Raw genomic sequence first — 18978 nt, 5'->3', positions numbered from 1 at the left:
TAAATGGACTGATAATGTATGTCTTTTTGGTATGGGTAAAACAAAACAAGATCCCTTGCCCAATATTTGAACACCCCTTAACTGGCAATTGTCTTCACCTATGGCTATCAATTTAATACAAGATTTTTTTGGATTGTAAATATCCAAACTTTCAGAATTAGAGTGGAGTAACATTTTCAAAACAAGCATTAAGGAGCAGATTTATCAAAATGTGAGTTTAGAGCTTAATACATGAAAACTCACCCACTTTCTATTCGTTCCTAAGTGTACTTAAACTCACAGTTTGATAAATCTGCTCCTAAGTGTTGTATTAGTAATAAATATCAAGAATCTTCTTATATTGTGTGTATATATATATATCCTAATGATCCCTGCTAGAAGCACAGCAATAGGGGGATAGCCAATCACAGCCCTGCAGGCACACACGCAAAGACAGGCTTTAGTTCCCTATCAGGTCAGCCTAGCTGCTGATTGGTTTCTATCCTGTACTGAGTGCCGGTGGCTCCCCTGCACATCCAGAGAATTCAGATGGGCTGGACTAGTGAGGTTTTGGGAGAATTTCTCAATAAATCAGTCTGAAACACAACTTTTTTAAGCACATTCCTTCTATATTTAGAGGAGTATAATTCACTTGTACATTCTTAATTTTTCTATGATATGTCGCCTTTAAAAAAAAAAAAAGATCCATTACTGGCAGTGGCGTAACTAGATATTACTGGGCCTCACAGCAATTTCAACTTGGGGCCCCTATAGTTGACCTATCAAGACATACCCCCAACTTTTGAGGACAAAAATATCTTTTGTGGGAAAATTGTTTTTCAGGCCACGCCCCAAACAATACTTACTTACATTTGCTCACACAGCTTCAGCACGTCTCTGCTTTTCCTTCTGCACACCCCCTCAGTTTTTTGGTTACCCCCCTCTAGGGTCAATCCTCTGTCTGGGTCCTGCCATTCCATTTTTAGTGTTTATGCCCCCTCCCTCCACTTTCAGTTGTGTAAATCTTTCTTCAAGCACCTTCATTAGGCCTTTTTAGCATTCTATCAATCTCCCCCCTGAGCTTTCCAAATCATGGTGTTCAAGATAAGAAGTTTGCAGTGCTTGAAGAAAGATTTACATCATGAGGCATAAACACTAAAAAGCAGGAGGATTGAGCCTGACCAGAGACGAGCACTCACAATAAATTTCCCCGCTCTCTGCTCTCTTCCCCCGTGACGTCACACTTGTCTCTCGGAAGCACCGCAGCTTCTGTATCGCATTCACCTGAATGTTAGAATGGGACTGAGCTGCATGGAAGCTGTGGTGCTCCCTTTCGAGAGACGAGTGTGACATCAAGGGGGAAAAGAGCAGAGAGCAGGGGACTTCAAAAAGCGGGGAACTTCAGGGAATGCGGGACATTTACAAATTAATCCGGGACTGCGGGACAGGGCGCAAAAATCGGGACTGTCCCACATAAAGCAGGACAGTTGGGAGGTATGTCAAGATAATGTAGGGGATCAGAGAACTCTTTCCCCTGTTTCTCAGTCTGTGACATCGTCCAGCCCATCTACAGACTGGGGAGGAACCCGATTGGCTGGATGCCCCAGTGCACTGGTGGGAGAAAGGTTTTGCCTAGGTTTGGAGCCAAAAATTCAGGGACGGGCCCAGCAGCTTATAAAGGGAGCCCCTGTTGGTTTGCCAGAGTTGAGACAGAGAGACTATCCAGTAAGCAGTGACTGTAAAGAGAGATATGGTACACTACAGCCAGATGTTTAACCCTGCGAATCCCCAGCGAGTGATCCATCTGAGGGAAAGGTATTGAAAGTCTCCTGTGTGTCCCCGGTGTGAGGACAGGTGTTTCCAAAGGGAGAGGTACTTTGGGGCAGGTAGCGCTAACCCCATAAACCCCATCCAGATTTCCCAAAGCAGGGTTTATTACTGTTTGCATGTTATAATTATTTTGCCTTTACACCCAGTTATATAAAGTTGATATTTGCTGCAAATTGTGTGTGATTATTTCCTAGTGGAAATCCCCTTGAGGTGTGCTCCTCAGTGTCTCACTAAGTGGAGGCACTGCGCTAAAATCCCAGTTCTCAATACCTTTTATTTGCAAAAGGGGACCAAATTTCCTGTCTAAACAAGTATACAGCCCAACAGAAGCATACCCCCCAACTGTCCCGCTTTTCGCGGGACAGTCCCGCTTTTTATGGCGCGTCCCGCTGTCCCGGATAGTTCCATGAATGTCCCGCATTGCGGGACATTCATGGAACTATCCAGCACAGCGGGATCCGCAGGCTGGAGATGTTCATGCTTCGTCGGCTGCTTCGTTATGCCTCTCCTTGCGCTGCGTGACAGGCCCTTTTATAAGGTTGCGCCTGTGGGTGTGACGTCATTACGCACGGGGCGTAACCTTATAAAAGGGCCTGTTGCGCAGCGCAAGGAGAGGCATAACGAAGCAGCAGACGAAGCACCTATGGGAGGTACGGGGTGGGGTGGGATGGAAACTGTGTATAGGGGGCACTGTGTATTGTGGGCTACTGTGTATAGGGGCACTGTGTATTGTGGGCTACTGTGTATAGGGTGCACTGTGTATTGTGGGCTACTGTGTATAGGGGGCACTGTGTATAGGGGGCTACTGTGTATAGGGGGCACTGTGTATAGGGGCACTGTGTATTGTGGGCTACTGTGTATAGGGGGCACTGTGTATTGTGGGCTACTGTGTATAGGGGGCACTGTGTATTGTGGGCTACTGTGTATAGGGGGCACTGTGTATAGGGGGCTACTGTGTATAGGGGGCACTGTGTATAGGGGGCACTGTGTATAGGGGGCTACTGTGTATAGGGGCACTGTGTATTGTGGGCTACTGTGTATAGGGGGCACTGTGTATAGGGGCTACTGTGTATAGGGGGCACTGTGTATAGGGGGCACTGTGTATTGTGGGCTACTGTGTATAGGGGGCACTGTGTATAGGGGCTACTGTGTATAGGGGGCACTGTGTATTGTGGGCTACTGTGTATTGTGGGCTACTGTGTATAGGGGGCACTGTGTATAGGGGGCTACTGTGTATAGGGGGCTACTGTGTATAGGGGGCACTGTGTATTGGGGGCTACGGTGTATAGGGGCACTGTGTATAGGGGCTACTGTGTATAGGGGGCACTGTGTATAGGGGGCACTGTGTATTGTGGGCTACTGTGTATTGTGGGCTACTGTGTATAGGGGGCACTGTGTATAGGGGGCACTGTGTATAGGGGGCTACTGTGTATAGGGGGCTACTGTGTATAGGGGCACTGTGTATTGGGGGCTACGGTGTATAGGGGGCACTGTGTATAGGGGCTACTGTGTATAGGGGGCACTGTGTATAGGGGGCACTGTGTATTGTGGGCTACTGTGTATTGTGGGCTACTGTGTATAGGGGGCACTGTGTATAGGGGGCTACTGTGTATAGGGGGCTACTGTGTATAGGGGGCACTGTGTATTGGGGGCTACGGTGTATAGGGTGCTACTGTGTATGGGAGGCAACTGTGTATGGGAGGCTACTGTGTATTGGGGGCTACTGTGTATTGGGGGTACTGTGTATTGGGGCACTGTGTATAGGGGGCTACTGTGTATAGGGGGCTACTGTGTATAGGGGGCACTGTGTATTGGGGCTACGGTGTATAGGGTGCTACTGTGTATGGGAGGCAACTGTGTATGGGAGGCTACTGTGTATTGGGGGTACTGTGTATAGGGGGGCACTGTGTATTGGGGGCTACCGTGTATGGGGGGGCAAAACTGGTACTTAGTTATAACTCACTTATAACTGATTGCCTTCTCTCTATATTTGTATTTTAATGTAGGAGTTGCTATATTGTTTTCCTTAGGTCGTTCAGTATGAGGGTATAGCATATTTTTGTCTGCTCCCATTTGATCTATGTAAAAGGAGTATTTTTTTTTAATGGGGTGTGGTAATTGGGGCGTGGCCACAAAAGGGGGCGTGGTAAAAAAAATTTGCTGCGCTGCGTGCGCCAAATCTTTTTGTCCCTCTTTTCATTTTTCAAATGTTGGGAGGTATGCAGAAGTGAGTGTGCCAAGAAAGGGTTACAGTATATTGAAATTGCTCTATATTTAGGGCCTTATTGGGCCCCCTACTTTCTTGGGCCCTCTGCTTCCTCTGTAGTTACACCCCTGATGACTGGATCATTATCTCCCTCATGACATTGGGTCGGTCTAAAGCTCTGGGCAGGTACTGTTGGCAACCAAAAAAAAGTTTTATTTTTTTGTTCCCCTGCACAATTTGGAACTTCGAGCTGAATATATAAACGCCTTCTTAGGCAACTGGGCACCAGAGGGCAAGAAACTTCTTTCCTGTTTCTCTCTTTATTTTGTTCTGTAACAGATACAAACAGAGAAGAGGGTTTGAGTGGAACTACCGTACCACAATTTACTAGCATTTTCCTATTGCGTTATCAGACTCGCCCCTCCCACAAGGCGGCTCCCTGTTGCGTCATTGCGCTTCCGTGTAGTTGTCACGCCAGTCTCGCGTGATGAGACTTGTGGCTTCGGGATTTTATTTAAAACAGGAGGCGGGAGGTGTAAGTAGCGATCCGGGACTATGTTTGGGAAATCGGGGCTGTTGGGCTGTGTTAGAAGAAGCGGGACTATTTGGCAGAATGATATCTGTGTAGCGGGGATAAACATGCAGGCGCTCTAACAACCGCAATTGTCCCGATGTGTTCAACTCACTGACAGCGAGGGGGGCGGGAGCCAAGTAAGTGCAGCACAGCCGGACCCCTTACCAACCAAACCTGCCGGCCGGCTGCCTTCCCACCCTCCTGCTTTAATTCATGCGGGCGGCTGCACATTCTGTACACATTACTGTAGCAATGAAATACCATAAGATTTATCCTTTTCTTGCATGACTGGGGGCCTCTATTGTTTACTGTCAGAGGGGCAGCCTGCCTCTCGCTACGTATCCGTGTGGGGAATGCCTCTTGGATATTATGTTTGACATTCTGTCACATTTATATGTCACATCAGTGTCTCCAGATGATTATGCTCTTTGTTTATGTTGAACAGTGTTATAAATAAAAATGGGAATTGTATCAACAAGAAAAATGCAGTGCCATCCTATGGTGTACATAAACTGAGCTTATTAAAATGCCATTGTGTATGTATGTTGCCTTAGGCTACTGATCCCAGCCCTGTGGGAAGCTGCTTGTTTTGGTAATAGACACACAAGAATCAACACACCTAATGTGGCATTCCTTTAGCGTCTGCTGAATAAGGTTTGGTTATACGTATTAAATCAGTACGACAACTGAAATTCATAGAAATAAACCTATATATGCGGATTAATACGGAACCCTGTGTAGATTGTAATGCTTTACATAACTTCTAAAAATAAACTGGTAGGAGTATATGTGTTTATGTATATGTGTTTCTAAAATAATATCTTGTGGTAGATAGAAAGTTCTCAATAAAAGCAACTGTCAGTAATCAGGCTTTTTTTTTTTCTTTCCAGAGGAATGGACTTCTTTCCCATCTCTTCATAACCTAATGGTTTAGAGCAGGCCTTAGAATGTCTTCTGAAAGAATATCAACCAGGCCTCACATGGATGTGTATGGGGTTTTGGCTGCTCAGAACAGGCCCCATTCTAAACCAAATGCTGTAAATAATATTATTGCAAGCCCTGTTAAGAAGGGAACTTTTGCAGATGGTATTGGGGTAAAGCAGCAAAAATTACTTTCCTCTAATAAAAGTAAAGAGGTTAACACAACATATGTAATATCTGCATGTAAAAAATCTCAGGCTTCTCTCAAAACATCTAGGCCTGGATCTAAATTAATTCTTCAGAGAAGAGAAAGAAGCAGTAAAGGTTCTCCTCATGCAGAGGAAGGTACAGAGACAATTAATAAACAAGATTGCACCGACAGACGTCTGACTTTACAGAGGCGCCTAAGAACAGGTTCAACTGAAAATGCTAGGCCAAACAAAATCACAGAGGAAGTACTACAACACTGCCTTCCAATGGAACATTTGGATATAACACCTGGCTCTCTAGCTGGGCCTTCAAAGTTTACTGTCAAAATGTCAAGCAAAGATATAAAAAGTGAGATGATGAACAAAGATTTTAATGCTGTCAGTGGCAAAATGTCTCCTCCAAAATCTGAACTAAGTAGTGCAGAACCTTTGAATACTCAGGTGGAGGGGCGATCAAAGGAGGCAGATAAGGTGGGGCCTATAGTTGGCACTTTGGGTATAAAAGGAAATGATAAAGGAAGCAGTTTGGGGAAACCAGGGCAAGAAAAGAAGACTCCTGTAACAAAAAAGAATGGTCTTGATCAGCAGAGGATGCCACAGCTTGGTGCCACCAGTTTGTCCAGGTCATCTTCAACACGCAATATTAGGAGCCCACAGGTTACACCTAAACGAGTAGTTGCCACTCTACCAGCTTCCCAAAAGAAAAACTCAAGTACACCAGGTTCTGTATATTCAGGGCGAAGTGAAAAGTCAGCAGATGTATGCTTATCCTCTGATGAAATTCAGCCAAAAGGTGACACAGCTTTCAGCAACTTCAATCTAGAAGAGGAGCACTTTAAGGCAGAGAACTGTGCAGTGACCGTTGCGGTTCGAGTCAGACCCTTTAGTAAGAGGTAAGGTCTTTTTAAACATTCTTTGTGTATTGATTTATCAGTGAAGCTTAAATGCAGTCCTTGTCTGTAGACTTGCATGACAAAGATAACACTTTTTAATTAATGTTTTTTTTAGAGAAGTAAATGAGAAGGCAGTTCAAGTGGTCTTTATGAATGGCCAGGAAACTACTGTTCAGCACCCAGACTCCAAACAGAACTACATCTTTTGTTACGACTTCTCTTTTTGGTCCTTTGAAAAATCTCAGCCTAGTTTTGTGGGCCAGGCTTCAGTGTATGAGAAGCTGGCTGTCCCTTTGTTAGAGTGGTCACTCTTGGGTTATAACACCTGCCTGTTTGCTTATGGCCAAACTGGCTCAGGAAAATCATATACGTAAGTACGACATGTCACGTTGGAGCTAATAACATGTAAAAAGCACAAATTAAGTTATTGACATTAGCCAGAGCATTTAACTGTTACAAGTTTAAAGTTTTTATAACGATGGCAACTAAGAGTTTGGCTGATATGGGTTACTAGACTGGAGATAACTTTGTGTATGGTTAATACATAACATCCATATATAATTTACTATGAGAAAGTTAATCATAGGCACATTCTTTTGTTAAATCACAATAATATGACTTGCCTTCAAGTCCTCAGGCATATACAAAGTCATAGTCATGCCCATTTGGTTTGCTTTTTACTTAAATCAAATTAAATATATGCTGATGCTAAGTGTGCCACCCCTCTTAGAATTTAAAGTAAATGTACGTATTCTGTTAGCTGTTGTTAAAAGGTGTCTTTTTTCCAGTATGATGGGTTTTGATGGAGAACCGGGAATTATTCCAAGGTTCTGTTCAGATCTTTTCTCCAGGATTCAGGCAACAATGAAGCAAAAGGTATAGTTCCAAAATTTCAACACTAGTCATCTAGATTTTGCAAGCCTCATTCTGTAGAACATTCTATTGATTTAATGCCTCTCCACATTGCTGCTGCTTGCATGCTTCTGTGTTCCCACAACTAAACCCCCATTCCATATTCTCTGTAGACCTCAACAGAGCACCAGTAGTTTTACAACTGTCAAAGGAGAATGCTTTAGTGTGATTAAAGTATAACATTGGGTCAGTAGTTAGCTGTGCTCTGATCATAGCACTTTCTACAAGCTTTTTATACATTCTTCTTGTGTCTATATGAGTTTTCTCCAGGTATCCTAGCTTCCTCTCACACACCAAAAGCACATAGGCAAGCTGAATGGCTCCTGATGAAAACTGACTGCACTTGGATTTCTGCTGAATTTCCATTTGAAAAACATGGACATTTAGCACTTTTTGCCACCCATGATAAAGTGCCAGTCAGGCAAGGTTCTCACATGTCAGAACATTGAGGATGCCTGGAACTCAAAAGTAAAAAAATGGGCAAAAACTATGTAGTGATGTGAGACAAACCTCCCCTGCTGACCAAAAGAGGGTAAAACTAATACACACAATATTAGATTCAAACACCACTCACGATAAGTACAAATATTGTACATTTATTTCAATCCTTTAAAAGACAACAAGAGACCCCTCACATCGAATGCCTAACGGATTTCATGCTTACGCAGCACTTAATCAAGTCGCCTAATGGGTGCCTATGATTAAGTGCTGGGTAAGCATGAAATGTGTTAGGCATTCGATGTTTGGGGTCTCTTGTTGTTTTTAATGGATTGAAATAAATGTACAATATTTTTTACTTATCAGTGGTGTTTGAGTCTAATATTGAAGGTTTTCACATGACCAAAGCACCCTGTGTTGGATGTGATAGGGAAAGTAGATTGTAAATTACTATATACTATGGGACTAGTTTATTTTACATTGACTTTTTCAAACCTTTACTATGTAAAGCCCATTGCTGTCTAAAAGAGTGGAGTTATTTTAGCGTCTAACCATGTTATGTGCATTCATTTTGTAGCTCTCCTTCCATCTGGAAATTAGTTACTTTGAAGTGTACAACGAAAAGATACACGACTTGCTGATCTTCAAAGCAGAGAATGGGCAAAAGAAGCAGCCAGTGAGCATTGGATGTCTTTTTTTTATTCTATATAATACTGTCTCCAAATGTTTCACTGTGTATAAAATCATTGACATATATAAAGTAAATCGTTGGTGGGAAAACCTACACAGTCTTTCGTTTTTCTTAAGTCGCCAGAAGTTTCGTTGAGACACAACTTTGGAAAAATTAAAAGCCGTATAAGGTTACACACCTGCAATTTATATTATTGTGGGTGGGAAAAAAAGATTAGTTGCCTGCCGTAGAGCAGATTTATTGTGGGCAACTAATCTCCTTGTGTGCAACTAATCTTGTGTGCCTGTAGCCCAAGACTTCTTTGAAAGTAAGGTATTGTTTATTTTCTAAAAGGGAGTGATAAGAATTGTGAAAAAGTTGGTTTCATCATTGTTTGGAAGAATCTCTTAACAAATATTAATATTTATGTGTTTTTTGCAGCTTAAAGTGAGAGAGCATCCATTGACAGGGCCATATGTTGAAGACCTTTCTATGTAAGTTTTTATACACTGCTTTGTATGTTATATTTTTCTAGGTTTTATGCAGTACAGAGTTTTTTTGTAGCTTAATGTTTCCTACTGTAACAGAATGAGCAATGTGGATAATGCAATTCTAAGTAACTTTCCAATCACATTCAGTGGTTTAAAGTTATTTGTAAATGTAATTGCAGTTGAAAGCAGCATCTGTCTGCTTATATTCTCTGCATCCCTAAAACAATGTAGCAGAAGCACACTGATTAAAAGATCTTAATGAGTATTGACTTCTGTTACATTGTTTAAAAATCCAGAACCAGAGAACAAAAACCCCATTAAATACAGCTTTCAATAGCTAAAAATAATTTTGAACTATTAATTTTGAACATTTTTTTATTCATGTATATTGGAAAGTTGCTTAGAATTAAAATTTCTTTCATGATGCAAAAACTGTTTTTTGGTGTAGATTATTGTTAAAATTACTGACCTGCCAATTTGTAGTAAAATTGGCTTATTTAAGTTGTATTTTTTGGATATCTAGACTGCCAAAATTAAAGCTTCTTTTAGTGCTTCGATTGAATTGTGGGATTGTGTGGTTCTTTCAGTTTTTGTGTGTGAATTCTATTTTGTTTTATGCCAGAAATTAAAAATACAAGCTGAGAATTTAATTTTAAGTTTAAAGAAGAACTCAATCTTAAAATGTATATGGCTACAAAGACCATATTTTATATACTGACCTTATTGCACCAGCCTAAACATTTATCATCTCTATAACGGTAATGATCCAGGCCTGGTTACAGGAGCTCACCATCTTGCATTTGTCAGTGACACTCACATACTTAGTTTCCTCTGAGCAGCTGTTATGAAAATAAGCTTAGGTGTAGTCACACTATCAAGCATACAGTAAGGGTTGCCTGTAATATAAGCTGATGCTACAGGGCTGATTATTAATTTCTGATGGTAATTGCTCTAATTTCAGAGCTGTTATGCAGCAATAATCTGTGTTATTTGCTAGTCAGCCTTGTATTAGGACTTTTATGTTTGATATATAAAAATATATTCTATATGAGAGCAATTAGCATCAGAATTTAATAATGAGTTTATAAGTGAGTTATTACCTAAACTCAGTAAGTGACAGCAGCACAGAGCATGTGCAGTGAATCAGCATAAATGAAGATGGGGGGCTTTTGGGGCATGTTTGGAGGCAGAGATCGTCCCTGCTAAAGGGCTGTGGTTGTGTTGGGCTGGTACAGAACCACAAAAAATAATGTACAACATTTCTGCCCTACTTCTTTAGGTTAGGCAGTGCAAACAAAGCACAGAACTTCTGAAACAAAAAAAATATATATATATATATATATATATATATATATATATATATAAAATTTTAACCTCATACAGTGATCCCCAACCAGTGACTCAGGAACAACATGTTGCTCCCCAACACCTTGGATGTTGCTTGGATGGTGCTTATTTTTGAATTCCTAGCTTGGAGGCAAGTTGTGGTTGCATAAAAAGCAGTTGTACTGACGAACAAAACCTTGTTTAGGCTGCCAGTTCATATAGAAGCCCCTATTTGGCACCCTCAGGAACATTTTACATGCTTGTGTTGCTCCCCAACTTTTTACATTTGTGTGTGGCTCATGGGTACAAAAAGTTGGGGATCCCTGTTCTAATGTGAGGGAATATAAGAGAAACTTGTGATGACAGTATTTCTTTACCATTGCTGCCAAACAGAACATTTTTCGCTCATTTGCAGATTAGACAGTTCTGACATATCAGTGCCATTTCCCAAATGAGTCCTACTAATTCTGTTTTTGTCTGATTTTTTTTTTGTTCTTAATTACAAGAGCACCTTATATACTAAGTGAATATGAATACCTACTGAATAGAAAACTGCCATTTTAAGAATTAAGGGCCACCTCCTGGGATCATAGGATTCACAGTGCACACAAACAAGCCAAGGCACCCATACATGCTAGGCAACATCAGCCAATTAATGGACAGAGTTCTGCCTTTTGCTTCCATACTTTTTCCTGTTACAGTTAGAGCTGCATTATTTCTGGTCATGTGAATTCTGAGGGAACAAATAGCCCATCATTAAATGGTGGATCAAGGGAAAGGATGTGAAAGGGCAATATTTACTGATATATATATATTCCAGTTTGGAGAGATTCTTTAATAGGTCACTTAACATAATATAAACTATCTGTTGGTTAAGTATTCATGCTGGGGGTATAGTTTTTCTTTAAGTAAAAAATGTTCAAAAAGTACATTTGTAAATGTAATTGCAGCTAAAAGTAGTTTGTGTTTCTTCCTTCCTGTTCTTTTTATGACTTTAAATATAATATGATGTTTTCTGTCTAATAAGAAATCATGATCTACAATATTTTTATTTTAAGCAATTACTTTTTTTTAAATTTTTGTTTTAGGAATGTTGTGTCTTCCTTTCAAGATATTCAGGTGAGCAGTGGGGATCATTTGGTCCCCAGGGTTTTTCTACTTACTTATTTTTGCTCTACCTTTTCTCTATGGGGTATAATTATGAAACTTCCAACTTATATACACAGGCATAAGATTCATGCTTTGAGGATGCTTTTACTGCTTTTTGAATGTATTGTAAACACGCTAATAATTGTACAGTGCAAGTAAACCTGAACATTTGTCATGTGCATACATTTAAGGGTTTTTATCCTGTTGCATTTTTAAGCATGTTTCTAAATGCCGCATGCACAATTTTCATTTTGGGACTGTGAAATACAGTTAAATGCATGAAAAGGCATCATACCAGATTTTTATTACAGGATTTGTGGTTATATTTGCATATAACCGTGTTTGCTTTTGAAATTGTAGGATATTCTGGCATTGGATTATTGTATCTCATAGTAGAGGTTGTGTGGTTGTCTCCTCCACAAATATTCAGACTGTGTTCCAGGTTTCTACAGTGGCTTCTTGTCAATGGTGTGCAAGAATGGAGGCTTACAGGAGCCAGAAACTACCTTCAGTTACATGAATGGATTTATAGAAATAGACATATATAGCAAGAGGACAATACTTTTGTTAAGATGGTATATTTGTCTCTTAAAGTTTCCTATAGACAAGTACAACATGAAAAATGTAAAGGCCATTAAGTGGCCAACAACTTCATTGCATGACTACTCTACTTTTGGTCCCTTTTGACAGTGGCCAGGGGCAGGTAATACGGCACAGTTAAAACGCACTTCACAGTCTACCAATGAATGAATGAATCAGATAGCCATGTCTGGCTGGTCTGGCTCTTTGTGTCTTTCCCAGAGACTGCTACTGGTCTTTGGATATTACCTCCTACTAAAATAAAGAGGTAGTGTTTCAGCTACAGCAAGACTTTTTCATGTTGACAGAGTGCTAGTTAATAATCCTGTTTTTTGTAAGTAAGTTGCCTCATGTAACTCTAGCACAAGTATTATTATTATTATTTATTTACCTTTTGCCACTTTTATCTGTATTTAACTGCTTTTTGTATTTTACAGAGCTGGTTGGAGTTGGGAAACAAGCAAAGAGCGACAGCTGCTACAGGAATGAATGATAAAAGCTCCAGATCTCATTCTGTATTCACTCTTGTTATGACCCAAACCAAGGTACATACTAGGTACCTGGTGATACAGAGCTTTTCATGTGGCATAATCGACTTACTAATTGCAATAAGCTTTTCTCTCTACCACATGCTTCATTCAATAGTGTTTGTTTTTTTCTCTATTTTTCTGTCATATTTGTTCTCTTAGGATTTTTAAATGTTTTCTGAATTCAGTTTATTATTTAGTGTGTTATATTAGGTTTTTGAGAAAAACCTAGAAAAGGCATGCAGGAACTATAAAGTAAAATATAGCCTATTTATAAGCATGCCAGAATTATGATTTCCTAAATAAAACAAACATGGACTTTTGTTTGTATAGATTGCTTGTTGTTCAGCTTTTTTCTACTGTTACCAGCTTTCCTTTTTCATTCAGTGTTGCCCAGTGCTTTCTATTGGTAGACTCAGTGCTTTATATAATTTGATGAGATACCTACCGAGGATCTCTGGAACCATAGTTACCATTTTACCATCATACATAGAATTGCAAAAATTAGGGATAAAATGAAGAAACCAACTAAGATCCAGTTTATCAAAAAGCATACAAATAAGTTAGTTAAGTGACATGGTTTAAATTGTAAGCAGAAGGTTGCTATGATAAGCTTGTTGCCAAAGAAGCTTAAAAGTTTTGGGGCATGATTTTTTTTGAAGAAAACTAAAATGGATAAAATGCTATTACGAAGGTTGGATATCATTTAGTAAAATATCTGCTTCTCTACAGACAGAGTATGTGGATGGACAGGAGCATGATCACAGAATAACAAGCCGGATTAACCTTGTGGACTTAGCTGGAAGTGAAAGATGCTCAACAGCACAGACCAGCGGCGAGAGACTAAAGGTTGTTTGCCATCTTTAAAATGTTTTGTCTCAATGAGTTCTGATTTTCTCTTGCTAAACGCTGTTCTTAGTGAAAATCCACATATAAAAATAGGCAAATACACTGACACTGCTATTTTACAATCTTAAGACCCATGGTGCTATACTATTTCTGTATTTAGTGATAGTCGCACACTATTGGCAGTGAAAAGGTACCCACAGCAGTTCTGGTGTTTAGTATCACTGAAAGATGGGAGCTTGTAGGCAATTGAAATTTCAGCATCTTTATCTCTGCTTTCTTGTCAATATCTCTTTGTGATGTGATCACTTGAGAAACAAAGTTTATTCCCAAAACATAGTGTTTGAAAACATTAAACAGTTTGAAAATACTGCAATGTGTTTTCATTCCTTATGTTTTTTTCTATGGATTTTAGCACTTAATTACTACAACAAAAAATCTTGTTTATCACATTGTACTTATAGGAGGGAGTGAGCATTAATAAATCTCTTCTGACTTTGGGGAAAGTGATCTCTGCTCTTTCGGAAAACTCACAGACGCGCAAAAAGACTTTTATCCCTTATCGAGAATCTGTCCTGACCTGGTAAGTGGTAAAAACAACTGCAAAAAAAAGTATTAGTTTAAAAACAGTTGGCATTATGTACATAAGACACATTAGATCCTAATGTCTGAAAATGCCCTTTCACTGTAATCGCCACAGATATGTCAGTAAAATCAGTGAATTGTGTGAAAATTAAGTTGCAACCATATTGGCATATGTGAGTCACATGGATGACAGCACCCATGTGTCATTGCTCTAAAGCATGCATTTTTTTTAAAAATATCATTAAAAAATGGTTAAGATTATAGGGTAGGTCATATGATATAAGTTGCTATTGTACTGAACAATAGGTTGAAATTAAAACTCCTGATTTAAGATAGATAAAATCCAATTGCATTTTAGCACAATTTATTTTCATATTTAGAAGCATATTTTATCAAAATGTGAGTTTAGCACTTAATACATAAAAACTCACCCATGTTCTATTTATTCCTATGGGATATTTAGGAGCATATTTATCAAATGGTGAGTTCTGACTTTCGCCCATTGATAAATATACTTCTAAAAATTCCATAGGAATGAATAGAAAATGTGTGAGTTTCTATTTATTAATCTCTAAACTTGCATTTTGATAAATCTGCCCCTTAGTGTTATCCAAAGGCTTTCTTAAATCTGCTTATGTCCCAAAGGCTGCTGAAGGAGAGTCTTGGGGGAAATTCAAAAACATCAATGATTGCTACTATCAGCCCTGCCGCCACAAATATGGAGGAGACATTAAGCACTCTGCGCTATGCCAAACAGGCTCGTCTTATTATTAATGTTGCCAAAGTTAACGAAGACCTTAATGCTAAAATAATAAGAGGTAAGTCTGGGATTTAAAGCAGCAACATATTAAGTGTACATAATAATGTATTAAATCAGAGCAGGGACAGGAATACTTAAAATGTGACCCTACAAGGACCAGTATTATCACACTGTTGGCAAGTAGTTTATTTGTAGGTGCTGCATCAACGAACGTTAAATGTAAAAAAACAAAAAGAAAATGCTACTTTAACTGTGTGTGGGGATCCATAGGGATACATCAGTTGCAGGGCTGCAGACATTTTTATTATTTCATCCTAGCTTGTGTGTTGAGTGTTTAAAATACCAAAACAAATAATTGTCAGAGTATAGTAATAAACCTTTCACAATCTATTTGAAACAAAACTGTTTAGAAATATAATGAAATGTATATTGTCTGAATATACTGCAAAATTAATGTATGGTTTCACAAAACATGTAAAACAGATTTGTGCATAAAAAGTAGGGATGCAACGAACCCACATTTTCGGTAATTGTCGAATCCCCAAAACCTAATACCGAACCGAATCTGAACCCTCTTCTTTTCCAGAATGTATTGGATTAATTTGCTTGTTCATTGACCAAGGTGTTTAATATTTCTTTTTGCTATTATATTTAGAACTAAAGGCAGAAATTGAGAAAATGAAGGCATCCCAACTCTCTGCTAAGAACAAAGACTCTGAGAAGTACAGGCAGTGCCATCAGGAAGTAACATCGCTAAAACTTAAGCTGTGCCAGCAAGAGAGGGAAATGTCTGAACTAAGGAGGTAAGTAAGGCCTGCTGCTGGCTAACTTGTGTGTGTATATATATATATATATATATATTTATAAGTATTGTGCAGAAAAGATGCATAAGAAGATGGATATATTGGATGTTTTAGATTTCATTTATTGTTACAGATCCTGGTACCAAAGTTTTTAAATTCTTCTTAGCGCTCAGTCTAACCCAAGCTGTAGTGTTGACCAGCTGCTAGAAACACCCTTGTGCCAGTGCTCGGTCAAACCCAAGCTGTAGCGTTTGCCAGCAGCTAGAAACACTCTTGTGCCAGCGCTCGGTCTAACCCACATTCTGGAATTGACCAGCTGCTATAAACCATAAAAAGCCATTATCAGTACACAAAAAGATAGAGAAAGATTGCCAGCGCTCAGTTTGCCTTTTGGCCAAAATATGCAAGCTCACATTCCATGTCAAGGCCTCTCATTGTACATACATTGCTTATTAACATTATAAGTCTGAGTTTAAATATTTTGGCCAAAGTGTGGTACTAACACCTTTTAAAGGCAAACTGAGCGCTGGCCATCTTTCTCTTTCTTTAAAATAATTTCTTGTATTAGAACAATGATTTTCATATTTGTTCCCAAGAGTCACCACCAGTGACATTTACTTGTTACTGTACTATGATTGCCCAAATTTCAAATCACCTGCTTGTTTATGCAGCCTGTGAAGTCCATTTGTTTTTCTTGTGGGGCACTAGCCCAAAAAAAATTATTTATAGACTAAGATAGGAGTTACCACACTCATTGCATAGTTAATGATAAATGGTATATATTACCCAATTAAAATTTGTGCTAAAAAAATGGTTACCTTTAAAAACTACACATTTTTTTTATAGCTATCCACAGTTGCTTATTGGTTCATGTCTGTTATAAAAAGCAATCTGTGCTTAGTGCACCTTCCCTGAAACCAGAGTAGAATATGAGTATTTCAACTATTAGCCAATCACAACTTTGTCCTCGCACAGACCAAGATGCACTGCTGTCCCCTCTGGCTTTCCTGGACAACCCCTAAAAGCAGCCAGCCGAATCTAAATGGCTGGTTGATGCTAGGACGGTTTTTAAGAGGTTTTATTTAAAGCAACACAAACAAGGTTTATAATGCTATGCCAAATATGTGTTTTTGTCCTATTTGCTCTCTTCTTGTTTGTTCTCTATACCCAGTGGGTGAAAATGTATTTCCAAATATATTTCCTTCTTTTAAATCAGGCTCATTTATAACCTACAGGGCATGGAAAGATAAACTTGAACAGGCAGAACAGCGGAAGAAAGTGGAGATGCAGGAACTCCAGGTAAATCTAACCACCAGGCTTAGCCTTCCCACACCTTAATGAAAATTTTCCCATGAGGGCATAAGCAGTAAATCAGAAGAAAATGGGATGGGGAGCTACTGGGACATCTTTGGAGGCACAGATTTTCCCTGCTAAAGGACTGTCGTTTCCTTGGGCTGGTGCAAAACCCCAGAACATAATGTGCAGCATTTCTGCCCTATATCTTTGTTAAGCTTTCTTTTTTCTTTAAACCAGTATGCTAGATAAAATCTTTCTAATAAATGTATTCAAACAATTTGGTTGAGTTAGAGTGGAAGTAAAATGTTTGGGTTTAGTGAGCCTGTGACATTTATATTGTGATTATTCCAGAAAGCAGGGATCACATTCAAGATGGACAATCGTTTACCAAATCTTGTTAATCTAAATGAAGATCCTCAACTCTCAGAGATGCTTTTGTACATGATTAAAGAAGGACAGACCACAGTGGGCAAATACAAAGCTGGCTCGTCCCATGACATTCAGCTTTCAGGAGCTCTTATAGCAGAAGATCACTGGTAGGTGATTAGAACAATACATACAATAGTAAGACATTCAGAAAGGGCAACTGTAAAGATATATTCATAAAATATCGTAATCCAGGCTTTTTATTTCATCTGCTTTCTTTTTTGTAGCATTATCACAAACAATGAGAACATTGTGTGTATAAAACCTTTTGGAGATGCTAAAACATATGTCAATGGAAACCAGATTTCAGGATCGACCATTTTACACCATGTGAGTTGACCAATAACAAACCCCTTACAGAATAAAAAATGTCATGCTTGGAACTAAAATGAGAGCCAAATAAGCAGACACAGCCTTAATAGTTATGTTGGTGTTTAGCTTTACTCTGGACATCAAGATTAATTCTTAACAGATCCCCTTACTTGTTGTCCACAATACATTATATTCATTAACAACGTGACAATCTTATACAAAAAAAATCTGGAGTCTATAGACAAGGAATATGAAAATACCTTTGAAGTGTTATTTGGCCCTTGGCCTGCAACCCTGGCAGCCTGTCAAAGAGCCAAATAACACTTCAAGGGTATTTTTCCGTGAAATCACCATTTTTCCTTGCCCAGATCTTCATAAAGGAAAAATGGTGATTTCACGGAATGCAAAAGCTGCACTTTTTTTTCAGCTAGTATGGGGACTTCCTTGTATGGAGGGGCAGTAAGTAATATCAATTCATGTGTTAGGTTTGCTGGTGAAAATAAATAAATGAAGGGCATTCACTTCACAATCAAAGATACAATATAGGTGTTTGGTGCAAAAAACCCAAAAATTGTATAATAATTTTAAATAGAATAAGGGTTTGCACACTAAAAACAAAAGCACAGTGGTAGTATTAAAAAGTAGTTATCCTAGTTATAACTACTTTTTAAATACTACCACTGTTCTTTTGTTTTTTGTGTGTAAACCCTTATTCTATTTCAAATTAGGTTTGCTGGTGACCCATACCAATAACTTGAGCATGGTGAGGTAAAATAAAAGAAAAAAAGGGAATGGGAGGTGTCATTGCTATATGCAGCTCAGTTAATAGCGGATCTGAAGAGCCGGTTATTTTGTATTTATAAATGCTATTAAATTTTAGAAAAGTTTTTTTTTTCTCTTTTAAAGAAACATTTAAATACATTTCATTGGTGGTGGTGGTGGGGGGGAAGTGCGCTTGGGGGCTAGTTGAAACCAGGCGTGATCGTAGCTCATGTCTTACCCCTGGTGTTAGTGCTAGCCATTCGCCAACAATATGCCGTGTAAGATCTCCCATGGGACCATGGTCCTACCTACTGCTGGAGGACAAGTATGTATTTAAGGGGAGGAGGAATTTCTTTTAGTTGTGTCAGTGTATGCTTCCTGGTGGGAAGCATACACTGTCCCCCATGACATATGAGAAATAAGTTTTTAGCACAAAATTGATTCAGAGGACTGGTGTGATTGCCATCTTGGAATCAAAAAGGAA

At 39.1% G+C, this 18978-nt stretch overlaps 1 protein-coding gene across 2 annotated transcripts in view; it reads left to right on the top strand.

Annotated features, from left to right (window-relative positions):
* The first annotated feature begins 4471 nt into the window (after nt 1–4471).
* kif14 (kinesin family member 14) overlaps nt 4472–18978 on the top strand; it is a 29811-nt gene continuing 15304 nt past the window's right edge. The window contains exons 1-15 of one of the 2 annotated variants that reach the window (XM_012962501.3): nt 4472–4550; nt 5480–6612; nt 6728–6982; nt 7401–7488; nt 8540–8638; nt 9074–9126; nt 11538–11568; nt 12615–12722; nt 13437–13553; nt 14015–14133; nt 14781–14953; nt 15551–15698; nt 16934–16997; nt 17346–17530; nt 17648–17750. In XM_012962501.3, the coding sequence (XP_012817955.2) occupies nt 5537–6612; nt 6728–6982; nt 7401–7488; nt 8540–8638; nt 9074–9126; nt 11538–11568; nt 12615–12722; nt 13437–13553; nt 14015–14133; nt 14781–14953; nt 15551–15698; nt 16934–16997; nt 17346–17530; nt 17648–17750 (2619 nt within the window). In that variant the 5' untranslated portion in view covers nt 4472–4550; nt 5480–5536. The other variant, XM_004913741.4, reaches the window with a different exon arrangement.

This window comes from Xenopus tropicalis, chromosome 4 (genome assembly GCF_000004195.4).
Source record: "Xenopus tropicalis strain Nigerian chromosome 4, UCB_Xtro_10.0, whole genome shotgun sequence".
NCBI classification, from domain to species: Eukaryota; Metazoa; Chordata; class Amphibia; order Anura; family Pipidae; genus Xenopus; species Xenopus tropicalis.
Note: the sequence above shows the minus strand (reverse complement) of the source record. Positions and strands in the feature narration are given on the sequence as shown.